Source organism: Astatotilapia calliptera, chromosome 2 (genome assembly GCF_964374335.1).
Source record: "Astatotilapia calliptera chromosome 2, fAstCal68.1, whole genome shotgun sequence".
In the NCBI taxonomy this organism is placed as follows: Eukaryota; Metazoa; Chordata; class Actinopteri; order Cichliformes; family Cichlidae; genus Astatotilapia; species Astatotilapia calliptera.
Window position 1 is genome coordinate 8,125,564 of NC_137423.1, and position 19,365 is coordinate 8,144,928.

At 41.0% G+C, this 19,365-nt stretch overlaps 1 protein-coding gene across 1 annotated transcript in view; it reads right to left on the reverse strand.

The window, feature by feature from the left end:
* Nucleotides 1–16,499, reverse strand: part of ankrd50 (ankyrin repeat domain 50) — a 39,339-nt gene extending 22,840 nt beyond the window's left edge. The window contains exons 1-3 of the mRNA XM_026183518.2: nt 16,229–16,499; nt 14,656–14,941; nt 13,828–14,513 (exon numbers count right to left, since the gene is read on the reverse strand). Coding sequence (XP_026039303.1) covers nt 13,828–14,333 — 506 coding nt within the window. The 5' untranslated portion in view covers nt 14,334–14,513; nt 14,656–14,941; nt 16,229–16,499. The remainder of the gene's footprint in view (nt 1–13,827; nt 14,514–14,655; nt 14,942–16,228) is intronic.
* Nucleotides 16,500–19,365: the final 2,866 nt, after the last annotated feature.

Genomic DNA, 19,365 nt, shown 5'->3' on the forward strand with positions numbered 1-19,365 from the left:
AAATCCGTTGGTGATCGTGGATGTTTTCGCACTTTTCCACACTGTCAGAATCCACCGGTGGAGTTGGGCATAACTTGCTTTTCGCAAGTTTATCGCCGCTCGTCATCCACGCCTCCCGCTGAATGCGTAGCGCTACTTTGAAGTTTGTTTTTCGTGCTACTTCGTACGGCACTACGTTGCCTGGTGGACGGACATGTGACTAACATACCACTCTTGAACCCCGATCCTTCCGCCAGGCAACGTAGTGCCGTACAACAGCGGAACAAACAAAACAAATCGTGTTACGATATCACAAAAATCATGGAAAATCCATAGAAAAGCCGCACCTGACTAAAAGCCGCAGGGTTCAAAGCTTGTGCAAAAAGTAGCGGCTTATAGCCCGACAATTACGGTACTTTTATGTTATACAGAAATCTGACAATATGGGACTCGTATAACACCCTAACTTCTAGTATTCAGGAAATTAAAAGCAAATCCAATGTCTATTCTATTCTATTGTTGTTTCGATAGCCCAAGGCAATCTCTTCAAAATATGTTCTTTTTTCTAAACAGACATAACCTCCAAATTACTGATGTTATAATTGGAAAAGTAGCAATCAATCATAATTAAAAAGCTGGAATTAAAAGTTTGTTCTCTTTTAATTGGTCATTTCAGTACCAGATGAAATCCGTCCAAAGTCAACAATCAATAGTTATACATGTTTCTGTGAATCTTCAACTTTTGTTGAAGACTTTACAGAGAAATCTGAACTCTCAACAGCAAAAAAACAAAAAAACGACAAAAAAAAAAACAAAAAAACAAAACAAAACAGAGTTATGGTTTTATAACCTTCACACTCCAGTGTGATGCTGCTCAGCCTTTGAGAAACACAGTCAATCACTCCTTCTTATGGTCGCAGCCCGCACAGAACCTGCAGTGCCATCTGGGAGCCCTGCCAAAAGGAATGTCCATCCACAGGGGTGACTGTGTGTGTCAGTGTGTGAATAGTCATGTTTGAGGCCATGTTGCCTACTGAGACAATCAAATCCACAGCGACAGCAAGCGGTCGAAACAAAGAGCCATTCTTCTCTCACTATTCAGCTACTTTCGGGCTGTCAAAGAGTCAAAAGACAAGGACTGCAGACAAAGGAAACTTAGCGGGATGTGGGACATGGAGAGAAAATGAGCTCAGGAAAAGCTGATTTAGTTTGCCAGACAAACCTGCAGCATACCTGGACCAGAAAACCAAAAGTATTTAAGCTTCACATGGTGGTCTCTGACTTTTTTACCAACCTTTTAGTTCTTGTTCAAATCCTTAACATATGCCCAACCCAATGCCAATTGCCATTTAAGTCTAGAGCAAAAAGGAAAAGAAAAAGTAGAAGAGGGGGATGTGAAATGCACCTAACACAGTCACCATCTGTCATGTTGTATTCGCGACTGCAGCAGCCGTCACTCCCACCACAATGGTCAAAGCGAAGCTTCCAGTGAAGATGTCTGGGGCGACAAGGCAGCGCTGGGCACCGAGCCAGTGCCTTGTAAATTTACGCAGCTCATTTTAGAGAGCTAGCCCATACCCACACACTGTATGCACACCAAAACTATGATTAGAAAATAAGATCCATGCATGGCCTTGACACTGCTCTGTTAATTGAAGAATAACCAGCAGCGGAGTTTAGCTCTTAGCTTCAGACAGATCACAACACGGAGCTTTCCTCCATAATGGCTTAAAAAGACAAAAGTTGAAGCGAGGCCTTTGCTTTTAAAAAACAAAGCAAAAAAAACCCCCTCTCTCTCTTCATTTAGTATTGAGTCAATTTGGAGGAAGCCTGCTTAGCATCTTTGCAAAGTCAAGACAATTTAATACCACAGAGCTCAATGACATCAGCTGACTCATACACCGGCTCATCCAAACTGAAAGGGACGACTATCTTGCAGATCGTTTGCTCACAGTTTCCTTTGCGATTCGTACATTATGAATTATATTACTGCAATCATCCCGTCGAAAGTAATCACACTGACAAGAACAATAAGAGTGACTGGTGCTGTGGGCAAAATGTTCTGAACAAAGAGGCTCACACACTTTAACTGTATTCATCCCATTATGTTGGGATCGACCATATGGTCTTGTTTCCTGCTCAATCTGTTATCATCCAACTCCAGTTTCATCTGATTGGACATAAATTGCAATTCTATGGGTTTATTACAGACTTGGGGAAAACATTTATGCACTGAAAAAAGCTGGACTTTTAAGCTTTAACAAAAACAAAAAAATGTGGTCTGATCCAGAGTGGTTACACAGGAGCAGAACAGCACTTATGTAAGCTTTGGACTGGCATATTTACATTAATTTGAGTTGAGTTATTAGACAGATAATCCTCTGAGGATGTCAACCTTGCAGCAGAAAACTAGTTGCTTTTCAAAAATACTGAAATGGGCATGATAATCATTTGTTCAAAATGACTGAGAATTAGGTGATGTTAAAAAAAAAATCCCTATTAAACTCAAACAACTGTATTTTGTTGGAGTGGAATATGAGCTTAAAACATGTCATGACATTTTTCTGATTAACGGCACCATTTTATTAACATCCCCCCTGACATAAAGCTACTCTGCACACACTTCTCGTTCTCTATGTGAGCTTGTAAGAAGCAAGTACGGCCCATGATTCAATAGCTTGCAGAACCTCATTTCGCATCAATAACTTATTCTCCTCATTTTCTGAATGACTTATCAGTCTCTTATGTCGTGGTGGATGAATTCTCTTCATTTCAACATTACTTCTGTCCGTTGAGGTTCACAGGCATTTAATCATAGTTCTTTTTAGCTACGAGACAGTTCATGATCAACTCCGCAAAAAAGCCCATCACCAATTTCGCTGCCCCTCGGCCACCTTGCTTGACAGGTGGTATGAGAAGTTTAAGCCAATAATGATGACATGAGGTAGCCTTTGTCAGTTGCAGTTGCCAACAACCGAGATGACAGTAAGCGTTTGGTTTTTGCCAAAGTGGTGCTTTGCCTTAAATTCAGACATCTCCACTTTGGTCTCATCTCTCCAAAGGACACAGCGGTCTATTAGTTTATTCAGATCCAGGTTGGCAAGCCTTAAAATGTGCTGCTATGCTGTTTTTTGAGAAAAGAGGCCTTCGCTTGACAACCTTTACAAGCAAGCCATCCTTGTTGACTCAATTTTTAATTGTGCCGTGATCAACTTTTAATATGCCAATTGAGGCCTGTAGTCTGTGAGACCCGATGCTTTTGGGGTTTACCTAAAGTTTGGACTGCATAGTCCAACCTTTAGATAAATCTGTTGGGGACATCCCCTCTTGGGAAGATTGTGGAATTGTGTTAAGACACATCTGAACTCTCCTGACCTGTAAATGGCACAATATCACACACGCTGATGATCAAGTAATCAAGTCCATTTGATTATCAGCACATGGCTACTACTTACTGATTCTATAGGAATTAAGAGAGTAAGGATATATTTAGTTTTCACAAGACTCTGCAGGACTGTATGTTGTTTCATGGACAGGGCTGAATTATAATAGATTTATAATTTCGATTTAAAAAAAAAAAAATTATGACAATTTATTATTTATCCCACCACTTTACTCCTGACTTGGGTATTTAAATTACTTCTTGATGGATTGCCATTCCAGGTCCCCAAAGGACACAGTCTGTTGACTTCGGTGATCCCTTCACTTTTATTCCAACACCACTTTGAGGTTGACATTTCCCGTTTGGAGTAAAAAGCCAACTAAGATGGCTGCTATTAACTTCGGTGATCCTTTGACTTTTCAAATAATGTCATCGTGAACCACATTAGCACACCCACACAAACATTTTGCTTAAAACGCACCATTCTGTACATGTCTAGCCTGACAAAGCCACCAGTATGTTGCACTAAGTGCACCAGTATGGTACATTTAGTGCTGCCTAATCAGCAAAAAGACATTCGAGTTGTCTCTTAGAAAAAACAGTAAACGTGTAATCTAAATAGAGATACCCAACTGTAAAGCCTCTAAGATTGTGTTTACATCCTGTAAATATATTAAACAGATTTCTTACAAAATATCAATGTGTTCAGGACTAATTTATCTAAAATAGAAAAAAATACCACATCAAATAACAGAAACTGAAATTTTACACTCATCAGCCACAGCAAATAAACCACTGTCAAGAAAAGCAAACAACCTTATCGCCTCACAATCCAGTATTCAGCTAGAAAACCTTGGCATTCATGTGAATTCACTCATCCCAACAAATTCTTAGTGAGCATTCAATTTCCAGTGTTACTTTCAGAAGGAAAAAGGTGAGAGTTCAACAGCCTTTCAGAAGAGAGACATTATTTTTGTCAGGTGGAGGAATGAGCTAACTGTGGAAGTGTGACCTTGTCTAAATCTAAGGGTAACTAGCATCTTAACTGAAAACCCCAATCCACAAAGGCTCCAACCATCACAACTAAAAGGGATCAACTTCTGACAAATATTTCCATCCACAACCAGACAGACATATGACTACTACAGAACTGCAGGTAGACCTGGGGCTGGGTGACCAAATAATTTAAGTATCAGTTCTGCTTTGAATGATTATGGAAGTGGGAATAATGCGAAAATTATTACTGTCTTGCATTAAATTTTGCTATGAAGCACTTGCAGCAAATCAAGCGCACACCTTTCCTTTACAGCAGAGAAATTCAAACCCACACTAAACTCACTTGCTGCTTAGAGCAGCTTCAGCCAGGATGACGGAAAGCCTTCGGTCAACAAGACGCATCTACAGGACGTAAATCTCTCAAAGTTTCACAGTTAAAGCTGTAGGTGGGTTATTGGTTCCTTAGTGTCTCCAAACTGTTCAGGGTCTCTTACCCAATCCAACTTTCAGATGTCTGCACCAGCTCTCTAATATTCACCCACTGGCTGCTGAGCATGTCTCAAGCAGGCATCTGAGTCCACTGCCTCCTGGGGCTCTCTCTTCGCCTCATCTGCCCCCGCAGACATTCCCAGGTGGAAGCAGACTGCCAACGACCGGCAGCTGCCCTTGCGAGGCAGACTTTAGAGTCAAAACAAAGCCTAGTTAGGGCCCAACTCCTCTTCTTGATGAACTTGTGTCCACCACCACCCTTTACATCTTAATTTATTAATTTTTCAATTGAATTATATATTTTTTAAAAGATTCCCTATAAAAAAAGATTTTTTAAAGGCAGTTTATGGACAACCATAAAACAATAACAGAAAAAGTATGACAAAATATGTGAGTATCATTTTTGACAGCTTAATGACAACTCTAAGACCGTAGCTGATCTGGTGTATTTCTTCTTTTATTTAGAGTAATTTGAGACAGCATTATTTTTTGAACATTGTATAGTGTTCACCACATTTGCAATAGGTGGGGGTTTATGTCAGGCTATAATGTGGGCATACAGCATGAAAAGCTGCACCTACTTGTGCCATTGGTAGAAAAATGAATTACTATATTGACGTCTTAAGTATCCGAGGATTTGGGAAAAGGGCTCCGACATCTCAGCCATGCTCCACTTCAGGCCACGCTTTAGCCTGTGGCATCAAAACAGGTGTATAAACCTTGAAGGCAGATTATCTGACATAACACAAAAGTAACAAAACAAAAATCATTTTAGAAAAGCCCTGTAAGTATTTGAAAAGTGTTCTCTTCAGCGGTTCTTTAAACCTGCTGGACAATGCAAGAATCTGATCTCTTCTTAATGGATTTGCACGATCAATTCTGCGCTGAATCCCTCAGCAGACAAATGCCTCCTGCTTGACCGAGAAATGGTGTGTTGGAGACTGCTTGGTCAGGGGGAAGTGAGAAGCATATGAAAAGAGATCCAAGTTGCTTTCATGCAAAAACAGCTACAGCTTTCAAAGGCAAGTCCGAAAAGAATCTTCTTAATAGACCATTGCTAAAGTGATAAAGATTAGATTAACTAAAATGTGAGTCTTATGACTTTTATTTTTTTATTTGAAAGCATCTCACGAGACTGATCACACACAATGACTACACTGTTCACTGTGTGAGAGTATTATAGTCAACTTATTACCCAAAGTAATTCCAATTGTAGTTGTTCAAAATGGACCAATTTCTTGGTAAATTATAATAAAACGGGATCTCCTCATTCAACGTTATGCATCTATATAATGATGCTCTTTAATGATTTGACAAAGTGTAAACACACTTCTTTCATTGCCACCATGCATACCTCCTCATACCATAACTATTCCAAATCCCCCCGAGCTCTTCCCAACCCAGACGAGGTGTGCATTCCTGGCCAGCTATCCAATACCGTCAAAGGAATCTGAAATTTTATCCTTTTTGGGCCCCCCTCCCCTCCCTCTTGTCCTCATCCAGTACTCTGCTGTGCTCCTGCTCTCTTCACACACAGATGTACACAGACCCACAGCTGGGTCCATGCAGCTTAAGCACACAAATACACACAATGGGAAGGATTTCAGCACTGACAGGTAAACCTTCAAGCAGAGGTTTTACCTGGATTCACAGATTTCTGGTAACAAAGGGCAGCAGAGTGATGCTGAAGCTTTCTGCTTTCTAAAAATAATCTCAATATTCGATTAAAGCCCCCGAGAAGTGCTCCAATGAGCAAAATTTGTCTTTGTTTTTGGTCCTTAGTTGTTTCGATGGGTTGAAAGTGGGTGTCCGTCAAGGTCATCGTAAGCTAAGGAGCTTGGAAAGACAAGCATCTGGACTTCTTTAAGTTTCTCGAATACACTTCAATAGAATAGAATAATCCTTTAATTGTCCCACAAGGGGAAATTTGGTTGTAACAGCAGCCAAAAAGACACATATACAAACAAACAGTACACAGGACACAGAACAGAAAGATACACAATTTTTCTTACATATTTACATTAAGGACAATGGTTACTATATACAGAGAGTACTGTACAGTTATTAAATTAAATAAAGATAACTACAGATAAGAGGTAAACCAGGTTGTAGTCCGAATCGGTTAATTAACTTATTGCAGTTTCAGCACAGATGTAAACATCTATGTTCTGATTGTACAGTCTGACAGCTGCAGGGAGGAAGGACCTGCGGAAACACTCCTTCATGCATCGAGGATGCAGCAGTCTGTCACTGAAGCAGCTCTGCAGTTCAGCAACATTTACATGCATGGGGTGGGAGACTCTGTCCATCAGAGATGTTATTTTGGCCAGAGTCCATCTGTCTCCCACCACCTGCACTGGGTCCAGGGTGCATCCCAGAACAGAGCTGGCCTTCCTGATGAGTTTATCCAACCTCTTCCTCTCAGCTGCCGATAAACCGCTGCTCCAACATACAACACTGTAAAAAAAATGACAGATGCCACCACAGAGTCATAGAAGGTCTTTAAAAGCGCTCCCTGTACTCCAAATGACCTGAGCCGCCTCAGCATGTGGAGTCTGCTCTGACCCTTCCTGTAAAGAGCATCAGTGTTGTGGCTCCAGTCCAGTTTATTATTCAGGTGAACACCCAGGTACCTATAAGAGTCCACTATCTCAATGTCCACTCCCTGGATGTTCACCAGTGTCAGTGTGGTGGGTCTGCGTCTCCAGAGGTCCACCACCAACTCCTTGGTTTTCCCGGCGTTGATCAGCAGGTGGTTCTGCTGATACCAGTCAACAAAGTCCAGAGTCCACTGTCTGTACTCTGAGTCGTCCTCACCTGTGATGAGGCAGACTATGGCAGAGTCGTCAGAACTTCTGTAGGTGGGAGCGTGGGGAGTTGATGGAGAAGTGTGCAGTGTAGAGGGTGAAGAGGAACGGTGCCAGCACAGTTCCCTGTGGGGCCCCAGTACTGCAGACCAGCATGTCAGAGACACAGCCCTGTGTCCTCACATACTGTGGACGTTCTGTGAGGTAGTCCAGTATCCACTGGGACATGTGGTGGTCCCACATGTGGTAGGGCTTAAAAACTGGGACTCTCCACCAACTGCTCTTAGAACTGAAGAAGCTTCTCGGATGAGAGGTGAAACATCTTCAAGGAGACTTAAAGAAGTCCAGACACTTTTCTTCCAAGCTCCTTAGAATTCAAGTGGGTGGAACTCTGGTGGAAAAAGGTGATCTCATATTCATCTCTACCAATCAGGGTTCTGCAGCAAAATGCGATGACAGTTGTGGGATTGTTTGCTTAGGTTTCCAGACCATTATCAATCAAACGGGTTTAAAACACACCCACACAATCCGGATGAGCCACAGAAGACTTGTCCAGTTTGTTTTTAACCCTTTTCTTTAAACCATTCAAACACTAGAAAGTCTTAGAAGTTTGCTTGTATTTAATTTGAAAGTTTCAAATTGTAACTGACTCATCAAGTTTTCATCAAGTTTTCAGGGGCTTTAACCATTTAAGTAATATGTCAGGCAAACATTCAGCAAGTCTAGCTTTGAAAAAAGCTAGGATTTGCTGTTTTCCTCTGTTCCAAGCCCTAATAAATTAGAGACTTTTATTTAGACTGTGAGATCATATGGAGATTTAATCTTGGGTTCTACAAACATGATTTACATTTTCCACAATTATCCAATATTCTGTAGACTAAATGAACAATCAGAAAGGCGCTCCACTTCATGAATGAGTATAAACTTGCAGCAATGCTGACTGTGAGTGTGTGAGGGTAACAATTACATGAATCAGTTTTGTATATCCACATGCAGCATGTAGGCAGACATATCCACAAACAAATAAGCTCTAACAAAAAGTACACACATAGCCGGTGGTGTGGAGACAGACGTTGGCATTAGATTGCTGAGTCATCGGTGCAGCCACACCAGTGCTGCCATTTCTCCTCATCTGCTCTACTGGAGCTGATGCGTCACACTGGGAGTCTTTTTTTGGTTTCTAAAATGTGGGCCTAATCTGCAGCGAGTTTTCCACGGCCGTGCACCACATGAAAGCCAGCGAGCTGCTTTCATTTAAGGTCCCTTAACCCCAATAAGCACGGCCGCCCAACGTGTAACAGTCAAAAAGTCAACACAAAGAGAAAAAAACACCGCAGAGCTCCCGCTTGGTTAGTTTTACTTCAGACTCGGGCAGCCAATATGGGTGAGGTCACAGTTTTACGTTAATTTTATATTATTTAAAGCTTTCTCTTGTTTAGGTAACAATCAGATCAGAGGCCTTCGCAAACGTCACTACATTTATCTCTCTGGCATAATCGGTCACATGTCAAGATGCTTAAAAAGGAAATCCCATTGTTGCAATACTGTCTAAAAAAAATGACTAGGGAAAAAAAAGGTTTAACAATATTCATGATCTCACCGGAGGCAAGAACAGCTGATCTAATTTTTCTTTAGCTTTGACTGATGTGACTATTTTTCCAGAGTATCAACAGTTGTTTGGAACAAAGCAACAAGCAAAATCTTTTACAAAGAACCGTCTGATGAAGCTGCCAGAAAATCAACATTTCTAACCATCTTTTAGGAAAATCTCAAAACTGCATCATCAATTTCTTCCACAGACAATTCTTCAGGGAATAAAACATTGCCAAGAAAGTTCAAATCTTTTTCACCAGTTAAAGCCACAGTCATTCATCATTTCTGAAGTCTGTGCCCTTTCTATAAAAATAGAAACTCATCCAGCTGCAATTCAAACTTAACTCCTGCTTACTGGATAATAGCCTTATAACAGATCCACATATAAGTCACACCTACACTAAAAGCCTGCTTTGTCCCATCAGGGAAAAAAAAAAAAAAAAAAGCAACTGTTGCCTGTCATTTGACCAACGCGACTGAGTTAATTCCACCTATTCGAAGCCAGCTCTTTTGTCCTGAAGGGAGAAAGTGACGCATGTTGGATGACAGGAGGCTGACTGGTTGTTTAAAAATCACAAACTGATTCAAACGGGAGGACTCCAGTCAAAACATGGCAGTGGCCTTTGATAGCGCTAAGACACAGACTACAGAAGAAGCGATAAAGACAGAGGAATGTGCTTTGGCTTTGTCTGGAAGTCGAATCTTTGATGATACACTGCAACTCAAGTGTCAAAGCCTTTAGATAGCTCTGACGGCAAGCAGTGAATGTACCAAAGTTTATTTTATGAAGTTTATTGTCTGAACAAGACACACGCTGGCACTGGCAGACTTGAAGCACACAAAGGGCAAATTAAAAGGTGAAACTGCCTTTTGATGCAGGCATGAATTAAAAAAGACTTTATAGAAAGTCTGGCTAAAAGAACTAAAGTCATGATAATAATCTATTAAAGGATTTTTTTGTTAATGTTACGATTAAGGCCACAGATTTTTCTTTTTTTTTACTGACCTTCGGATTATTTCCTTTCTATTATTTTAGGCCAAAAAAGCATTTCAGATGTTTTTGTCTATCCAACATACAAAAAATTAAAAATAAAAAAAACAGGATTTGAGAAACTTGAAAGCATAAATTCCCATGTAGATTTCTGAATTATTGCTTTTCTGTGCCTCTTTCCTGTATTGCCTCCACTGCTCTCTGTTTCACCACTTGCTCCTTTGCAAACTTTACAGAGCAGTTGACAGACAGGTTAACTCATTCACTGCCAGCCATTTTCAAATCAGGTAACTCCCCACTGCCAGGGTTTTTGAGCATTTTTACTCATTTTTGAAGAGCCACAGAAAACTGTGTGTTATGATCATATAAACGCTGAACCTACCAAAATGAAGAACAGACTCTCTTCTTGCATCCAAAAAAAAAGCTTGTTTCTACCATTTTCCATTCTTTAGTAATCAGCTGTAGAAGAGAGGTGGGTTCCACCAAAAATGCCTGTTTTGACCAAAAAAAGGGAGAAAACGTGCTTTTTGTGAAAAATACATTTCAAGCAGAAAAGTGCCTTTGACACTAATATTTCTTGCTTTGTGACACCTCTAACATATAAAATAGTTTTTCACTTCTATAAAACAGAAATAACACTGAGAAAGGTTATGTTTTATCAAAACAATTTATTTACAAATATATGAAAAAATAAAATGTACATACGTATTCTAGCCCCTCCCATTGAAAAACGTAATTGACGTCTATAGACGTCAATGGCAGTCAACGTAAGTTTTTCAATTGACGTCTATAGACGTCAATGGCAGTGAATGAGTTAAGATGGAAATTCATCCGATTGAGCAAATTGGACTTAAGAGCGGGGGAAACAAGGAAAACCTCCATCGACTGCTCTTTTCCGTCATCGTCGAATCACCGTTTGCTGTTGAATCGGTAAAGTTACAAACAACTGCAAAGAAATGAACAAAACTTGTTGTGTGCCAGCGTGAAATGCCTCCAAAGTCCTGACCTTTCGTCATTAGCACTCTCCGTGCTCCACACGCAGGTTTACGGATGCACTGCTGACATCTGATCTAGTAAACATGAACTAACATCAAAACTGAACTGATCTGTCCTTTAACAGAGATACTGGACCGACAGATAAGTATCCAATCAATGAATCAATGAGTAGATAATCAGGTAAATTTTAAGAACTTGCTTTAATTCTGTTTATTCACTTGATTGCCATTTATTGTTAATTTAATCATCATGTCCACAGGACCCATCTTAAAATGCAAGATTGTTCTAGTGATACTTAAAAATTAACTCTACTTTGAAGATATTCTTCATTTAAATAGTACATTTGCTTCTTATTATTAAAGTCACTGCTCATGCTACATCTGTTTGTAACCTGTCAGCAATAAAACACTGAAATTAAGGATTACAACATAAAAATGTGCAGGGATTTATTAAAATGTCCAAATTTTGGTTAGTTGTGGTATCGGAGTGGAAGTAAGTGGACGTAAACCCATGTAAACCCATTGTATTAACACAGTGCTGGTGATTACTACCAAAACTGACTTGTTTGTCTTTGACTAGGCCAAAGAATTTTGCAGGGCCTCTTGCACTCACTCACTAGGTAATGTTTAAAATCACAGCTGGAAGGCAGGGGAGGAGGAGGAGGGGGTCAACAGCTCCTCAAAAAAAAAAAAAAAAAAAAAAAACGTGTTAAACAAGACCCTTAACTAAATGAAACTTGTGTGACTTTTATTGCAATAAATGTGAACCCAAAGGTAGTTGAATCAAAACAAGATGTGAATCCCTGTGTAAACGTTAGTCCTGATGTAAATTACTACTCATAGAATAACACTGTTCCACGTCCTTCTTTGTTTTGTACTTTTCTAAATGCCACTGCCAGATGCAATCTTGACTTCCTGAATCCAGATAGCATCTCGATCAGCAGGGGATCTGTTCAGATTTTTGTGTACAACAGCGCCTGGGATGCTTTTACACCTGAGATGGCGATAAGGCATTTACTCAACTGTTTATGTGGCTGACGAACACAACAGTCAGAGATAATAAGCCTTGTGCCTTTGTTGTCTGCAGATTTAAAGCCTGAGGTCTCGAGTGTTACAGAATATTTGCTTAACGAGGCTGGGTTCAGTGAAGTGTCCGCAAAAGGCCCTCAACATTCAGAGTGACACAGAGCAGAGCTGAAGTGAAAAATCTGTCCCTGTTGGGTTCAGTCTATTTTTCAATGTTTCTATGATAACCTGTGTTTTACCTCAGAGGGGCAAACTGAAGTCTGAATCATTGGTGGAAGCCTTGTGATTACAAGACGATGACAAGACAAGCATTCCCTTAGGAATGAGTGGGTTTAAAAAAAAAAAAAAAAAAAAAAGTGGGTTAGGTTGACTCTGGTGAGTATTTGAAAAATGATTTACCTTACTGAACATTTGACCTACTTTTCTTCCTGTGTGTGATGCTGAGATGGTACAATAAGCATCACCAGATGGCCAGATGAGAAACGTGAGCGTGTGTGTACAGTGCTGCATTCCAGCCTGTGTTGCATAGACGGCCTGACCTATACTGTGTAGACAAGTCGTGCAAGTAACGCACACACGCAGCTCCGTTTAAAGCCCCCGTCTGCAATAACAGTCCATCTTGATCGTATTACATGTCCGGGCAGGGTGCTCGAATCCCACAAGCCTACTGTACTTCAGCCTTACATGTGCACTTCATCATCTTGCACAGTGTTGGACTGACCCAGGTGAACCTAACAATCACAGTTCAGTTCACCCAGGTCAGTGAGTCAGTGCTACTTCAAAGCTTCTTTCTCATGAGTCTCTCACCTCGTGAGCTAAGCTACAACTTAAAAATATCTGACCTTTCCTGAATCCGAAGCCAAGCAGGGACAGTCCCACCCAGCATGTCGCACGGGGGGGACAGACAAAACCATGACAAGAAATAACTGGAGAGGCTACTGGGGCGGAGCTATGTCATGAGTGTGTGCAGGGAAAAAAAAAATAAACGGGGGGAGGTGCATCAGGGTCAGGAGGTGGAGAGGGTAGGTTTGGGGGGGATGGGCTGACTGCACTTTACATTTCTAGTCAAACCAAATTCCTAGATTTCCGTTACTACCTGAAACACCGTTTTTTTAACCATTTCTTTTTTTTTTTAACTTAAAGTTGCAAGAAGATATGAAGAAACACTTAATAGGCAGATTTATATTTTCCAAAAAGGAATCATAATTCAGGTAATTTTGTGCAGTGCTGCAATAGGTAGCTGTTTCAGTAAGATATATAACTGCATCAGTTTATTTTTTTTAATGAATCAACAGGAAAAAACTGATAGAGACTGAAAAACAGGATGGTGGTGTACATGTCTAATCATCCAGTATTTAACAATGAGATAAAAGCTGACAAAAACAGATAATAGTCACATTGGGCAAGCTGCAAAATTTGCTTTTATTATCAATGTTGACTAATTGATTAAGCAAAGAATGAGGTCCTGTCGACATGGATTAGTTATCCGTCTCACTATAAAGAGGTGCTAATCTGTGAAATCATCTGCTTGCAGTCATACTTTAACTGTGTGAGTGTGTGTGTCTTTACCTCTTGAAAGCCTCTGTGGGGTTCCTCTCGCACTCTCCAGGCTGCAAAGTGTTCTGCACAGCCGGATCGCGCACCTTTTCCTCATATCCTGGCAGTAGCCCGCTGCGGCAAATCTGAGCCACCAGACCTCGGATGAAACCGCCGACGCACAGCGTGTCCGAGTCATCTGCCCGGCAGAAGTGGAAAGCCAGGCTTTGCTGGTGTAGACCGCGGTGGGTTCCCTGGGCTGATGTGGGCCATAACAGCTCTGTACACAGTGCAGTTTTCCCACTCCCTGGCCCTCCCACCAGCAACACACCCCAGGAGCTACCCGACTTTGCAGATCCTGCTGTGAGGGTGCCAGGGTTGGACGTACTACCACCAGGTGCCAACGGGGGCTGTTTACTGGGAGTGCTGATTACTCCACTGAGGTTGTTGGTTTTCTCCTGGAGGCAATGCTGGATCTTATGGAATACCCACTCCCGGCAGTAAAAGCGCTTCCCTTTCAGCAAACTGGTTTGGGCCATTTTGATCTAGTGCTGCTGTTCCACCTATTCCTCCTCTTCAGGTTCCCTTCATTACGCCCCTTCACATTTTCATCTCCAACAAAGGCTGGCTTTAAATTCAAACATCCATTTTGTCAGGTGCAAAAGAAGGATGCACTTTAGATGTCCTTGGTTTTAAGAAGCAGCGAGAGTGAAGGCAAGCTGGATGAAAAGTAGAGAAAAAAGCAGAGTCGCTGTGGATGGCAGGAAAAGCAACTGAGCTATGAAGCGTTAGAGAAAATGTAGGTCAAACTGAAAAAAGGAAGTTTAAAATTGAGGTTTAAACCATAGATTTTCCACCAACTTTTTCCATAGCTTCCCCACTGGTTGAACTAAGTGCTCCTTGTTATTATGAATGTGTTGCCTTAGCATGGCGCTGGGCATGGCAGGGCACTCGGCTCTTGAGTGCATCCACTGGCAAACTCAAGCCACCGCTGCTTGATAGAATTAGCCATGGAAGTTACTGATATATTTCCACTGATGCATTTCAGATGCCACCGACCAAAAGGGTGTTTCCATTACATTAACATGGAATAGACTGCCAGTGCTGAATGGCTTTCTCCAATAACACACTAAGCCTGCCTCCTTCCCTGGAAAACAGAAACAAAATGAGAAGACACAAATTTAAAAAAAATCATCAATATGTCCTAATTAGTCAAGTAAGCAGTTGATGAGACATAGTTTACTCTCCTAGAAGCAGGCAGTGGAAAACACAAGTGCGTAATTTATTTACACATCTACTGCCCTAAAGAGTCTCCATATAAGCTGAAGCAGCTTGACACCATTTATCATCATGCACAGTACTTTTACAGATATTTTCCAGCCTACAAAGAAGAGTGAACTCTATTTAGTGAGCTACAAGAGGTGGGCAAGCTGGTTTTTCGGTGCTTTCATCCTCCACATCCCACATCACTGCCTGCCTGCCCTGCAACTAAATTCTTGGCAGGGGTTCGTCCAGTTTCTCTAGTCTATCCACTGATCCCCTCTTCCTTCCTATGTGGCTTTAAATCCCAAACAGTCCACATCCGTCCTGAACTGTGAGGGGGAATAAAGTCCAAGTAACAGGACCCCCTTTCCTGCACGTACAAAGGTCGTTAACATGGGCGTAAATGTAACATAACCGCTTTTTTCTAAGGTTTTGCAGCAATGATTAAACTTTAGAGGGCAAAAAGGCCCATTGAAGCTCTCACCGAGAAGATTCTGGCACTTTGGTGGTCAGCTGCACTTTAACCATCTTCCTATTTAGTTGTTCATCATCGCTGTTGTTTCTATACTGGACCAAATGCAAATATTCCCCAGTCTCCCCAGCCAAGAAATCACACGCTTACACACACCCAGAGGCTTACACGCACACGTGCGCGCGCACACACGTAGTCTTGCTGGTTACTTTGTAACACTGCCAAATAACAAGGGTTTACACGGGCTGCTATGCATTTCCACATTTCTGTTTTTCTAAGGCGCTCCCCGCCGTCAACACAAAGCCTTCCAAATAAGTGTTCAATACATCAAACCTTAGCTGTCTTAAGACGGAAGGCGACCAAAAAAAACAAACAAAAAAATACATCCATCAGAGAAAACGACATAAATTCACTTCAGCTGACTGGAAAGGAAGCGCAAGTCTTTTGTATAGCAGACAAACCTCACCCATTTCTAATGGGATACAATTTACACCTATGGGGGCTTTTAAAAAATGACTAGACCGGCGAACAACTGCATTTATTAAGAAGGAAAAAATCATATAAAGGCTAACTGAAGACGGTCATGTTCCTACAGCCCACCAGAACTGTTCCTTCAACTTCAATTGAGCCAATTGTGGAGCGTTTCTCTGTCTTCGCTAGTTTTAAATGTCTCACAGTCCCAAACGGTTTTCCTCTCACCTCTTTCCGATTCCTCTCGCTGTTTTAGGGGGGGTAAAGGGGATTGCCGTGTCCGTAGTCTACACCCTTTCTGTCCAAACCAAAGGCTCCGAATAAACCACACGACCGTTGCTCCCGGCGTAATTCAAAGCCCAATTTTGTGCATTTGAGCAACGTTCACGTCTTTCTTTGAATCGCTCCTTTCTGTCGGTGTCGGCTCCTCCTGCTGCCCCTACACAGCTCCACAGTGAGCAGACTGACTCTCCGCCTCCTAACACTCTACATTTCTCCCCACTGCATGCAGAACACACGCTAATGAGTGGCGCAAAGCTTTTTGGGATTTGTAGTTTTCAACCTTTGGTCGCTCTTCATTGTGTACAAACAGGTGGTTCAATATAAAAGCGGAATAACAACTGCAGATGAATTATTTTCTCATGGAACAGTTATTTCGCTTTAAAGCCAGGGTGTCAAACATGTGGCCCGGGGGCCAAAACGAACGGTACAAACCGGTACAATAATGTCATTACAAAGACTGGTTCTGCTCATATCCAATCCAGTTTTTCAATATAATGTACTTCCTGTTGTGGAGATGCTAATTATACTAGACAGGTATGAACACTTTCATTTTATGACAGGTGAGCACACCTGTCAGGTTAAGATCCCAATGTTTTTCTTTGATTTATAGTTTATATCTTATTTGTTCATTCAATCTCCACTTATCTCTTCTCTTACACAATGTCAATCTTACATTTACTGTTTTTAACTAACTTTAGTGTTTACTTTTATTTGTTTTTAATCATTGTTTTAAATATAAAAAAATCTCTCACATTGTATAAGGCCCTCACCGAGTGCCTGTGGTACTTTTATTTAACTGTGTTGATCACCAAGTTGTTTTAATTATAAAGAGATAAAATATGCACCTTACTTGAAAAAAATGAATAACTGAATTTTGTTTGTACATAGATAGATAGATAGATAGATAGATAGATAGATAGATAGATAGATAGATAGATAGATAGATAGATAGATAGATAGATAGATAGATAGATAGATAGATAGATAGATAGATAGATAGATAGATAGATAGATAGATAGATGCATGGGATGGAGGAACTGTCAATCATGAATGACATAACATTGACTAAGATTTATAGTTTGCTTTTCACTCACACTATCGCCATTGCAACCGATAGCAGCAAAGTTGTACATGCACATGATGATGTCTGAAAATATTTCATTACTTGAACATGAGAAAAATGACCCTGCTTTGATTCTGCCTAAGGCTTTTTAATTAAGGACACTGCAACATTTGCATACTTTTTATGAATGAAGTGCAGCCACTGATGTTGAGCAGAAGATTAGCTGTGAACTCACAGTAAATCAACGATGCCTTATACCTGGCTGAATTATGGCTCCAAGGTCTTTATCTGGGGAGTATATGAGAATGTCTTTATAATTACATTATACCGTCTATATATAATCAATCTCAGGTTTTTCCTTTCATTAGAAAGCTATTAACTGTGATGTACTTCCTGCTTCATGGCTGACACACCAGATGCTGTCATTGTTAGAGAGCAGAAGGCAGGTGCGTGCTTTAGAATTAGGTCTTCCTTTTGACTCTGATGAGGCATCTAAATTTGGCAGCACCAGAGTAATGACAGGAAAAAAGACTGAGTGTGCTCACACCAAAGACAAAATATTCAGTCACTGCATGTGACAAAATGGAAAAGGGCTACACAATAAACAATTTAATGACTGAATTCTCCGATGATTAAATTGTAGTTCACCTGTGTGCAGACCTTCCCCATTTTAGTCTCTGAGTGATTGTTTTTGATTTGTGAACAAACCAACTAAATGGCTGCATGTGTTTTATAATTCATGAGAAATTCACTGATGAGCAACACCAGCTGATTTGTGTGTGTTTCGACCAAAGCTGCACAAAGAAATTCTGTTTGTTACATAAGCCACTTTAGAAATGAAATCCGTAAGCGATCAAGATGCAGCAGAAATGAGTTTCCCAAAAGTTTTTTTTCTTCCTTCCAGCAGGGATGCACACGGGGCTTTCACGCTGATACTTTTTCATCTAACTGGAGGCTGCTGATCTCACAACTTATTTATCACTCCCTGAAGAATAACTTCAGGGACTTTTACTGTGAGGTGTAGCTGCAGTAGGTTGTAATAGCTGACAGTGTGTTGCCGGCTGAAGCTGACTGTGCTCAAATGAAGATAATTCAGTCTTGTGCTAAAGTGAAGTTCCACTTCAGATCAAATTTTCTATACTCGCATAACAGCCTTTTTCTTCATGGTAAGGTATTACAGAAATGATTGCTTGGGGATAGGCTCAAGGCTGGGTTCAAGACAGACAGGAAGAAAAAGACAGGAGCTAGGATTGGTGGTTAAAATAAAGCAAAACAAGACATGATATAGATTCAGACACAAAACAAGTAAAAATTAAAAAAAAGTCTGAGGATACGCAATAATAGAAAAAGTTTGAAAGGTGTAACCTCTAAACTGTCCCAAACCTTATATAATTAAATTAAGCAAAGTGTGATGATGTGGGTGGCACAGCAGCACAGTGGTTTGGTGGTCACCAGTGTTACCTGGTTCTAGGTAACCCAGTGTAACCCAGAAGTTCCTGGGTTTAAGTCCATCTGCCTGTGTGGAGTTAGCATGTTCTTCCTGTGCAGTTTCTCTCCGGAAATGCTGGTTTCCTCCTGCAGTCCAAAGACGTGCATTTTGGCTGACTTCTAGTGAATTAGGGCGACCTGTCTAAGCTATGCGCTGCCCAGTGGCAGCTAACATAGGCTCCAGCACCCTTGCAACCCTGAACCAGATAAGCAGAAGAGGACTGATGATTCGTGCGATGATGTCAAAACTGTAGACTCAGTATGATGGGAAACTCCAAACGATGTTGGGGCAATCAAGTCAGGACATTGTTCACACTTGACAGTTTTCAAATGATGCGCAAAATAGGTAATAATTCTGTTGTCACTACTGGAAATACTGTACTCACTAGTGAATGCAGGAGGCATGACATTGTGAATCCACTGAGTATACCTGTGCTATTCTCACAGTGACACCGCTTGGGCTTTGCAGGTTCAAGGCTTTAATGTCTTAACAATTGCTTTCTCCCAACAAAAACCAAAAAAGTGAATGAT